General features: G+C 50.7%; 4 protein-coding genes across 4 annotated transcripts; 3 read left to right on the plus strand and 1 right to left on the minus strand.

Moving 5' to 3' along the window:
• Positions 1 to 797: 797 nt before the first annotated feature.
• KD926_008353 (putative nonsense-mediated mRNA decay protein Upf3) lies at positions 798 to 2641 on the minus strand (the record flags this gene model as incomplete). The annotated part of the gene is made up of 2 exons (XM_053101068.1): positions 798 to 2331; positions 2391 to 2641. The coding sequence occupies 2 exons, from the start codon at positions 2639 to 2641 to the stop codon at positions 798 to 800; spliced, it is 1785 nt and encodes a 594-aa protein (XP_052955377.1).
• Positions 2642 to 3093: 452 nt separating this feature from the next.
• sitA (TOR signaling pathway phosphatase SitA) lies at positions 3094 to 4429 on the plus strand (the record flags this gene model as incomplete). The annotated part of the gene is made up of 4 exons (XM_053101069.1): positions 3094 to 3247; positions 3309 to 3681; positions 3756 to 4087; positions 4140 to 4429. 4 exons carry the CDS (start codon positions 3094 to 3096, stop codon positions 4427 to 4429), a joined length of 1149 nt encoding a protein of 382 aa, XP_052955378.1.
• A 566-nt stretch (positions 4430 to 4995) lies between these two features.
• Positions 4996 to 7073, plus strand: KD926_008355 (putative phenol 2-monooxygenase; the record flags this gene model as incomplete). The annotated part of the gene is made up of 5 exons (XM_053101070.1): positions 4996 to 5547; positions 5634 to 6521; positions 6571 to 6745; positions 6794 to 6910; positions 6961 to 7073. 5 exons carry the CDS (start codon positions 4996 to 4998, stop codon positions 7071 to 7073), a joined length of 1845 nt encoding a protein of 614 aa, XP_052955379.1.
• A 2306-nt stretch (positions 7074 to 9379) lies between these two features.
• On the plus strand, positions 9380 to 11296 carry KD926_008356 (ankyrin repeat domain-containing protein; the record flags this gene model as incomplete). The annotated part of the gene is made up of 4 exons (XM_053101071.1): positions 9380 to 9459; positions 9517 to 9784; positions 9892 to 10824; positions 10916 to 11296. 4 exons carry the CDS (start codon positions 9380 to 9382, stop codon positions 11294 to 11296), a joined length of 1662 nt encoding a protein of 553 aa, XP_052955380.1.
• Between the last annotated feature and the right edge of the window lie 163 nt (positions 11297 to 11459).

The following is an 11459-nucleotide window of genomic DNA, read 5'->3' on the forward strand; positions in this document are numbered from 1 at the left end:
CTCTCTCCAACAGTTCAAAGAATCACTTTAGAGTAGACGTCTCATACTGAGCTCTTCTAAAGAGCCACAGAATCTCCACCCTTGCTGATGACTGCTAAGTCCTCGATGCCCTAAAGTGAAGCCTTTTTACTCCCGCCTCGACTGCGCACTTCTCGCCCTGTTACGAACTATCGCAAGATGGTCTTGTTTCGGGTCTGGGTGCGTTGGTCCAGGGAGTGGTGATGATCTTGACCTTTTCTCGATGTCGGACTTCGGTCGGTCGGATTTGGTGGGTGTCAAGGAGGTCTGAAAGGTGTCTCCCCTCTTTCACTTTTATGTCGGTGATAGTTTGGGAATTTGGAATTTGCTCTACCGTTGCTTGATACCCCTCTTTGATTTTTTCTGTCGCGCATAATAATACAAATCATTTTCTTTTGAAATCATCTTCATCGGAGTAGTTCTTTGTTCCTCGTATTGTAGAAGAGGTAGCGGTCTAGCCTGGTTGACATTGTTCTGCAAATGGTGCCGCGCTCTCAGAAAATCTGCGTTGATCATTAACATTATTCCGATGCAAAAGGTTCTGTCTCAACTTTTGGGTGTCACGTGGTCGTGATGATCCTTCATCGATCGCTATCCTGTCCCTCGCCCGTACGGCGAGACCCTGTATCCTATTCTCCAACACCTACATTGCTGAATCGACCAAGTCATCTTAATCTATCGCACCGCGGTGGGCATTTGGATTCTCGTACGGAGGAGTCATCGGGTATCATGATAATATCTAATCGTGTCTGGTATATTGCATTCATTATCTCATCTCTTCACTTCGCCTCTGCACTCGCCCTGCCCTCCGCTGCACCGGCATTTCCGCTTCCTCCAGCTCCTCCGCTCCCTCCGCCTCCGCCTTTCGAACCGCTCTTGTTCTTGCCTCGACCGCCTCGGGATCCGCGAGACGATCCGGTGTTCCCTTCTGCCTTTCCACCACCACCACCACCACCACTACCGCGATTGTTGTTGTTGCTGCTGGTGCCACCGCCGCCTCCGTTGGCGGCAGGTTGTGTCTCCGAGCGATTCTTGCCACGGCCCTTCTCGCCTCCGGGGTTGGCCTTGCGTTCCAGCACGACAACCTGACTTTGCGCCACGGTGACCGGGCTGGCCGCGATGGCTTTCTGAAGTCCATCGGACTCGGCAAAGTCAATGTACCCGAAGCCCTTCTTCTTGTCAATCTCGACCTTCAAGATCTTGCCGAACGGGGAGAACGCGGTGTCGAGTAACGTTTCAGTGACGCCCTGCGATGGGTTTGCATGTTTCAGGAAGGCCTGAGTGGCGGTCACAGTCGTAGGCGGGGCTGCTTGCTTTCCTTTCGTAGATCTCGACGACTTGCCCTGCGACGGGGCAGCGGCCGGTGTCTTTGTTTCGGCTTGATTCTGAGAGGAGGACGGTTCGGTGGCTTGTGCGTCCTGACCTCTACCTTTTGCATTTTGAGATGATGATCCCTTGGGCGGCTTCGTAGACGTATCCTTCTTGCCAGTTTCCGAGACCTGCTCTGCCTTGGGCGTATCGGACTCGGCGGCCGCAGCAGCAGCAGCAGCAGCCGCGGCGGCAGCCTTCCCCCCTCTGCGACGTCCACCTGACGGAGCCAGACCTAGATCACGCTGCAGGATCTTGGCCGCCGCAGCGACAGTTCCACGTTCTCTCTTGCGCTCAGAGGTAGGAGCCGACTGGCTAGAATCCCTGGGAGAATTCTGCGCCCCGGTCGACTTTCCACTTTGTTTGGAGACACTGGCGGCTTGTTTGGTAGCCGCCTTGACAGCCTCCTTGGTTGCCTTGTCGGATTTAGGCCTCTTCTCGCCCTTCTCTGCCGAGCCCGACTGAGAAGTCTCCTTGTCCGGTCGCTGCAGGAGTTTCTTCGCCTGCACCTTCTCTGATTTTCCTTCCTTGTCCGACTTGGAGTGTTTCGACGATTTGTTGGAAGAGTCCTTTGCCTTGTTGGCCTTCTTCTCTCTGATGTACTGCACCAGGGGTGTTATGATGGGCGCATCCTTCTTTTCCTCTCCCTCATTAGTCTCGGCGGGAGGAGGTTTCACGATGGGCTGGGTGAGACTCTCGAGGAAGGCGATAAACTCGGGATCTTGATCGATTGTTCCTTGACGAGCGTCCTTGCGTACACGATTGCCGGGGATCTTCGCGTATGGGGAATACTCGACGGAGGGGGGTCCAATGAGGACAGGATCATTGGAGGTACTGCGAGCATCGATGAAAGAAGTCTGTCGGACCTTGGTGGAGAGAGGAATGATGTGATCGCTTGAATTCAGGTGAATGTAGGCGCGCGAAGGCCGAGAGGGTTTAGCCGGGCTGATAACGAGTTAGACAATGGCCGACCGGGACGTTCATCGAACAATGTCACTACTCACTCTTTAGAAACCTTGCCGGGCTTATACTGGAACCAACCCACCTTGCCAGCGCCGGGCTTCCATTCAGGCCCAACTGCGGATTCGAATTCCGCCTGAGTCAAGCCGGGAGGGAGTCGTCTGACGAGCAATTTGAGTCGAGGCGCTGCTGGTTTTGGAGGCTTCTTGGGAGCAGTGGGACCGTTCTTTTGCGTGGCTGCTACAGGAATCTGGAGGACACCTCCAGTGGACTTGCCAGCGGGTGTCTGCGCCATGGTGGGTTGGGCGTACGGAAAGAGTCGATGTGTTGGGCGGGAGGCTGAGAAATGAAAATGAAAGAGGGACGGGGAATGATCAGGGCTCACAATGAGCAGATGTTAAGACATGTGGTCGTTTCGCAAATCACGTCAGATTCCGTCAATTCACCCGTAGAGGTATGAATGTGAGTAGGTCGACGACGGACGGCGAAGAGATGAAGCCGCGGAATGAGGGACTACGGCGGGGCAGGGCGGCCACACACGCCACCGGCGCATCGCCAACAAATGCTCTGCGGGGAAGGTCGCTGTAATCCTCCTCCAGATACCCCCGTCCTTGATCTGGACTCCCCGAAACCACCCCCTTACAGCCTCCCCTGACTGTCCTATACATTACCCTAGTCACTATTTCCTTTCAAATTCCATCCCTCACTCGTCGTCCAATCTCTTGATCCCGTCGGGCTTGTGTGAAGATGGTGGACAGCAAGGTCCCTCAACCAGGGCCGGCCAAGTTGAAGCGCAATGCCGGCCCCGACGAATGGCTCGAGGCCGCGAAAGACTGCAAATACCTATCGGAGCCCCATATGAAACAGCTGTGTGAGATGGTGAAGGAGTTCATGATGGAAGGTAAGATCTGGTAGATGGAACACCCGACCGACCACCGGGCTGACACTGCGGACTACACCAGAATCGAACATTCAGCCCGTCTCCACGCCCGTCACCGTCTGCGGAGATATCCACGGCCAATTCTACGACCTCCTAGAACTCTTCCGAGTCTCGGGCGGCATGCCCGACCAATCGGACGTCGAGCCCCCAAAGACATCGCCATCCGTTATCACCTCCGACGACCTCGAACCGCCGTCGACCATCTCGGACCCCAAGCTGCGGAAGAAACTAAGGAAGTCGGGAGGTGCTTCGGAGGATGTGGCCGATGATTCTTCGAATGCGAGTCGCGAGCGATCCTCGAGTGCCGGATCGTCGGACATCTCAGTCAACCGGAATTTCGTCTTTCTGGGTGACTACGTCGATCGAGGATATTTCAGTTTGGAGACCTTGACTTTGTTATTATGCTTGAAGGCGAAGTTGGTGTGCCGTTTCCCCATACGAACGACCCCAGATCTGACAGCGAAATTAGGTTCCCCGATCGAGTAACGCTGGTGCGCGGCAACCACGAATCGCGCCAAATCACCCAAGTGTATGGGTTCTACGAGGAGTGCTTCCAGAAATACGGTAATGCATCCGTGTGGAAGGCCTGTTGTCAGGTGTTCGACTTTATGACGCTCGGCGCTATCATTGATGGTAGGGTGCTATGTGTGCACGGCGGACTGAGTCCGGAGATCCGAACATTGGACCAAGTGCGAGTGGTCGCGCGGGCCCAAGAGATCCCCCACGAAGGTGCATTCTGTGACCTGGTGTGGTCCGACCCCGACGACGTCGAAACGTGGGCTGTCAGCCCCAGAGGAGCCGGTAAGACATGCATCCCTTAGATGCCGCCATACCGATACTGACAGAAGTCTAGGATGGCTATTCGGAGACAAGGTGGCCGATGAGTTTTGCCACGTCAACGATCTAACACTGATCGCGCGAGCCCACCAGCTGGTAAACGAGGGATACAAGTACCACTTTGCCAACCAGAACGTGGTCACCGTGTGGAGCGCCCCGAACTACTGCTACCGATGCGGCAACCTGGCGTCCGTATGCGAGATCGGCGAGGACCTACGACCGACGTTCAAACTCTTCAGCGCGGTCAGCGACGACCAACGACACGTTCCGACGTCGCGGCCGGGCCGCAGCGAGTACTTCTTGTAAAAAAGGGACAATTCGTTTCCTTGCATGGTTGTCTTCTCACTCGGCGCGTTCGTGGCCAGACTGTAACTCACGAGGGGGATGATATGCACCGGCGCTGGCGTTCGGGAGTAAATATGGATATGGGCGATACTCTTCGGTTTATGGGGGGTGATGACCATTCTATATAACGATTTTAGAGTCCAATAATGATTTGCGTTGATGCCATAATTGCTCCCTTGCCTACGTTCCAGACTGTCATCTAGTTAATTGTAAAGCTGGAAAAAGGAAATACTCAAACTCACCCCGGAAAAAGTGTTAAGCGCCTCTCCACCTGCAGAGTCCCTTCCCCGTGGGATTTGGTCCTGAGGCGACCCAGAAGGAACACCCGGAGTCGATCCCGGACGGACCAGACAAACCGACCCTGGAATCGATTCCGGAGCCCTTCGGGATTCACTCCGGAGCCCTCATACATCCCCAGCTCTCCACACTTCCTACTTACTTCCTCCATTCCTTCCCTTCCTCTAACATCCTCCCACCATAAACCAACCACCAAAACAAAAGAAGAGAAGATAAGCAAAACAGAAGAAATGCCCACCCAAACCCCCATCCTAATCAGCGGTTCCGGCTCCGCAGGCCTATGCGCGGCAACCTGGCTCGCACGAGCCGGAATCCCCTGCAAAATCCTCGAGCGCCGACCCGGGCCCATGAAAATGGGCCAAGCAGACGGAGTGCAGTGCCGAACGGTAGAGATATTCGAGAGTTTCGGAATCGGCGAGGACCTGCTCCGCGAGGCGTATCATGTGTTGGAGGTAGTGTTTTGGGCGGAGCAAGCCACCAAAGGGACTGGGGGCAGTGCAGATGGAAATGCAAATGCAAGTACCGACAAAGGGAAGATTTACCGGACAGGACGAACGGCAGATATGCAGTCTGGATTGTCGCATCAGCCGCATGTTATTTTGAACCAGGCGCGGATCAACGGGTTGTTGATTGAGGCGATGGAGCGGTTTAATGGACAGCGGGTGGAGTATGGGTGGGAGGTGTTGGATGTGGATGTCACGCAGGAAGGAGAGTATCCGGTGAAAGTGACGGCTCGGAAAGAGGGAGGCGAGACGGAGGTTTTTGAGGCGAAGTATGTTCTTGTATGTGTTTCCTTCTCCTCTAGTCATACATATCTGGTTACGGGAGACAGCGAAGACTAACATGACTATTATGTTGCCCTGTCCAGGCATGCGATGGCGCACATAGCATCGTCCGCAAAGCACTCGGATACAACATGATCGGCGACAGCAGCGACGCCGTCTGGGGCGTGATGGACATGGTACCGCGAACCGACTACCCGGACATCCGCAAGAAATCCAGCATTCGGTCGCGAGCGGGGAACCTGCTCATTATACCTCGAGAAGGCGACAGTGACAACCTGACTCGGTTCTACATCGAGCTTCCGGCCGGGACGAGTGCAAGGGACGTTAAATTGGAAGATCTCCAGACCGCGGCACGCAACATCCTGAGCCAGTATAGTATCGAGTTCACCGAGACCGTGTGGTGGTCTGCGTACGCGATTGGGCAGCGTCACGCGGATCGGTTTCACAAGGACTATCGCGTATTTCTAGCTGGTGATGCGTGCCATACGCATTCGCCGAAGGCAGGACAGGGGATGAATGTGAGTCTCCAGGACGGGTACAACATGGGGTGGAAATTGGCAGCTGTGTTGAAGGGTTTGGCGCCGGCATCGTTGCTGGAGACGTATGTGTTGGAGAGACAGAAGGTGGCGATCGATCTGATCAATTTCGACCGGTATTTCTCTAAGCTTTTCTCGTCCGGGGAAGATATCTCGCCGACTGAGTTTCAGGAAGGGTTTGTGAAATCGGGCAAGTATACAGCTGGAATGACGGCGAGGTATGAGAAGTCGATGATCACGTCTGATATGGATGAGTCGGCGACCTTGGCTACGAATATCGTGGTGGGCATGAGGCTTCCCAGTGCGCAGGTGGTGCGGTTCTGTGACTCCAAGCCGTTGCAGCTGATGACTGCCTTGAAGTCGGATGGTCGATGGCGAGTGATGACGTTTGTGGGAGATCTGAGCTCGTCTGAGAATAGGAGTCGACTGAGCAAGGTAAGATGTGCTTCTGTCGATTGATACTTGAAAACTGACAGTGAACCAGATCGGAAACTATCTTGCGTCAAACAGCAGCCCTATCCATCGCTTCCGCCCTACAAACTCAGACATAGACAGCCTTATAGAGCCCATATTTGTGGGTCATGGAAAGCGTCATGACATTGAGCTGGAAGAGATCCCCGAGTGCTTTTATCCCATCACCGGAAAGAACCAAATAAAAGGTATGTTCAGGCATCCCGCATCAAGAAGTACTTCACTAAGGTATCTAGACCTGCACAAGATATACTTTGACGACGAAAGCTATAACAAAGGCCATGGACAGGCCTACGAACTCCTGGGTATCAACCCTCAGAAGGGAGCCATTGTCATTGTGCGGCCAGATCAGTGTAAGTGATTTCTAGACCGAGGATTGAAAATGACTACTGACAAAGACTAGATGTGTCTGCTGTTATCAGCCTAGACGAGCATGAAAAGGTTGGGGACTTCTTCGATGAGTTTCTGACCCCCAGGGAGACGCAGGATACTATTGCATCGGAGAGCAAGTTGTGATGTTCTTTTCTGAGGAAACTGAAGGAAAGAATCTTGGAAAGATAGTTATATAATATGTAGCAGTATTCATCTGCAGCGGGATATAAGTGAAGCATTAGGTAGTCGTCCTTAGAATCTTTGGAGTAGGTATAGAGGGTATACCAGGTAATTATTAATAAACATGTACCTGCCTATATGAAATCGCTTGGCTATAATAAGTCAATACGACAGTACCTAATTGATCCATTGACTGACACAATTGCATCAAAGACTAAGGGCGTTGTTTTGGTCATGTGATGAGCCACGATAATTTGTTGCGCGCTCATCCCTGCAAGAGTCAATCTTACAATCCCGCTTGTCGCCATGAAATTTCCAAAGACGCAGCTTCGCCATGATGACTATACAGTCGCATGGGTAAGTGCCTTGCCAGTTGATATGGCAGCAGCGGAAGTGATGTTAGATGAAAGGCACCCAGATCTTCCCACTAAACAGAATGATAACAATACTTACATCCTCGGTCGTACATGGGCACAATGTTGTGATAGCCTGTCTACCAACTGATGTTTACGGCATATTATCTGCTGCGAACCTAGCTACTCAAATTCAGTTTACATTTCCATCTATTCTGTTCGACCTGATGGTAGGTATTGGTGGAGGTGTCCCAGGAGCGGAGGCAGATATTCAACTAGGTGATGTGGTGGTCAGTAAACCAACAAGGGATTTTGGGGGCGTCATTCAGTATGACTTTGGCAAGATTGTGAGTGGTGGGCAATTGGTCCGGACAGGAATGTTGAATAAACCACCCGCGGTGCCCTTAACAGCTATCTCTCGACTACAGGCAGCTCACATGTTGAGAGGCAACATGATATCGAGTCTTGTTTCGTACATGAAACAAATCCAATGTTAAGAGGGACTTTTGGGCGGCCAGACGAACATGAAAACTGCCTCAATGAGCACCTCTATCGCAAAGTTTTCCCGAATGAAGAAGCGTGTAAAAATTCGGTCGATGGCACTCTTGACTCGAACAGGTCGTACAAAATCCATTACGGCCTCATTGCTTCTGGGAATCAAGTCATCAAAGATGCAAGAGTTCGAGATCAATTGGCTCGGCAGTATGGTATACTATGCCTTGAAATGGAGGCAGCTTCCCATGCATGGTAATTCGTGGGATCAGCGATTACGCGGACTTTTCGAAGAATAAGAGTTGGCAAGGATATGCCTCGTTAACATCAGCAGCTTATTCTAAAGAGCTTCTGTCTGTGGTTCATGAGTCTCAACTTGCACCTAAAGCCAGGCAAGCTTCTATCAAGGAACTTGGACGTGAGTTTTTTCTTTTGTTTTTCTTTTCTTCTTCGCAGGTTCGAGACGTGATCAAGCTGAATCCTAGCATCAGTGACCTTGAATAACAAAAACTTTCTTGACAAGATGTACTCCTATACAAATTGGGCTCTCAGTCAAGGTTTGGATGCTCTTATTCTTGAAGCTGGTGTCTTACTTCCTTTAGATTTCCGTGCCGGAGAAACCATACTTAGTCGAATCACAAAGTATGATCATGAGAAAATTCATCAGAGACTCTCCCGGAAAAGAATTATTGGTACCACTCAGTGGCTCTTGGACCATGAGGACTTCCAGACTTGGAATTCGGGGAAAGGCAGCCCCTGTCTATGGTGCTCCGGAAAATGTGAGTGCCCCCAAGGACATAAATGAATAAACGCCGCTTGCTTGAAATACTTATCTAAAAATCCGCAGTTGGATCAGGGAAGACAATAATCGCGTATGTGCCCTCTACGACTAATCGGACTGTTCAATAACAGTTGGACAGCACAACTGTAGTTGAAGAATCAAGATCCCGAGCCCCCAAACAGAACAGTGCCACTGTTTTATTTTACTTCGACATGATACAGATCAAAGACACCTCGTGCTGTCCAGCTTTATTAAACAGCTGTGTGGATTCTTGATGCAAACGTCTATCCCGTTTCCAAAGGAGGTGCAGACAATGATACAGACTTGCTTTGGACCGGAGAAGCAGTCTCCTGACCTTGAAGCCCTGCAAGGAATTTTTACATCGTTGTTCATATTAGTGCCCAACAGCACTTACATACTCGATGGACTTGATACTCTCGAGAGTGCGCATGTCAAAAGCCTTCCAATCCTTTTCCAGTCTCTGTTTCGTGATCCTTGCGGCTCGAAAGTGCTCTTCTTTAGCAGAGATCAGCTTGGGGGGAATTTTTCTATAGCCTCCTTCTTCCCCAGAGTCTCTCGCATATCGACCTCTAAACGTCACACATGATATTGGGGTTTACATAAAGGAAACTTTAGCCGCAAAAATGATCTATCGAAGACTGACGGAAGGCGACCAAATTCTCAAGGAAATGGAAAGTGTCTTACTTGACGAATCCTCAGAGATGTACGGTTCTGATACCATTTAAGTCCTTAGTGATTCTCGTATTGACAGATCAATTAGGTTCTTATGGGTATACCTCCAAATCGAGATCCTGTGGGATACCTGCATCACAGATGCCGAAATTCGTCGTGCTTTGGCTTCTTTGTCGAAAGATCTTGAAGAAACCTATCGCCGTTTCATGAACAGAATTAACTTACAGGATAGACGGATCATAATGTCTCTCACTTGGGCAAACTTTGCAGTAAGGCCGTTACATATTGACGGATTTCGGGAAGCGGTTGCCTTTACTGCTGAGGACACTGCATGGGACAAGGGAAAGTCCCTAGAAGTGACTTTCTGCTAGGATCATGCGCAAATCTCTTGATCTTGGATTCAACCGACAGTCGCATTCGTTTTGCACACTCATCGGTACACAAATTTCTTCGGCGCAGCCAGTCCTCCATTCCGGAACTTCGGGAAGCCTTTCAAGATGTCGACCATAATTGTGGCCAGCTATGTATCTCATATCTGTCATTCTCTGACTTCAGTCTCCAACTCGATAAACCAATAGACTACACTGTGCAACTAAAAGCTCCGGACGCATCGTTGTTAGCCGCCACTTTGACCGGATCTCAATTGGTGAAGCGACTCTTCCCAAAGACTAGATTCCAACAAGCTTCTATCCCTCTACCTATTCGATCCATACGTCCGTACTCTATCTGCTCGAGGGAACAATACAAGTTTCTGAATTACACAACAGAGAACTGGGCCAGGCACACCAAGAATCTAAAAGCCTCTGACTTTCTATGGGAGAAGTTTCCTCGACTGGCCTTGACAATCAACGAAAGCTGGAACATCCATCTCTGGAACTCAGGTCGGTCGCAGCTGTCACATACACATGCTCTCTTCGGATGGGCGGTCAAAGAGCACCACGTGCCTCTGTTGCAACTAGTCACGGGGCTCGAGAGCGCAATTGACCAGATATCTAATCTTCCCTTACTCGAGGAAAATATCCCAGCGCTCCATCTCGCCTCTAAGATCGGCTATGACGAGGTAGTAGAGATAATTCTGCCTGCTTGCGACAAAAAAAAGCTTGACATGAAGGGAATTGCACCTCTGCATTATGCCGCCATGAAAGGGAATTTGCTTGTTGCTCTACGGCTATCCAAAATCATCGGAATTGAGCTCGATGTGCGGTCCAAGTACCTCGAGACGCCGCTCTGGCTAGCTGTCTATCAAGGATGGGAGGATATTGTCGTTATGCTTCTATTTCGAGGAGCAGACATCGAACTCAGTAACCTCGAAGGACGGACGCCCCCTATGGTGGCTTCTGCTGCTGGCCATGTGGCCATTGTGAATCCGCTCATCCGTAATGGCGCCAATACCTCAGTCAGCTCGGGATATCAATAGCGATAGTGCCATGATGTTTGCCATTCACAATCAACGTGAAGGGGTGATTGATAGTATCTTATTCTCAAAGCGTCCGGACTTGGATGAAATAGCTTTCGCCATCGAAAAGTCCTATCCCGAGGCAATTGCGTCCATGCTACGAAAGGGACTCGATCCGGATACGTTCTTACATCAAGAGAAGCCCGACCAACCCGGAACACTTTTGGCTTGGGCTGCCGGATACAGACAAAAGTCCCTTGCCCAACTTCTTATCGACAAAGGGGCGAGTGTCAACTTGGAAGATGAGAACGGGTGGACAGCTCTCACATTCGCTTCTTCAACAAAAGGCCAGTCGGAAATCGCAGAGCTTCTTATTCATCATGGAGCTCTGGTCAAATACTCCCGCCAGAATATGTTGATGTCACTGTTGGAGAGACCCCTGAATCCCACTCAAGACAAAAGGTCTCAATGATTCAGCTTGTATATAAGAGACCTCTCTCTCTACAACTGAGTTTGAATTCTCTACTTAACGTTTTGTATCCTTCTATATTGAGATCTAGTTATTTCCTCTCTCTTGCGGCGCGCTAAGTTTATTTTATAAAAGATTATAAGTTTGAATTGTTTTAATATTTAAA

The sequence above is a fragment of the Aspergillus affinis genome (genome assembly GCF_023601865.1).
Source record: "Aspergillus affinis strain CMG 70 chromosome Unknown NODE_53_length_213089_cov_87_399433, whole genome shotgun sequence".
Classification (NCBI taxonomy): domain Eukaryota; kingdom Fungi; phylum Ascomycota; class Eurotiomycetes; order Eurotiales; family Aspergillaceae; genus Aspergillus; species Aspergillus affinis.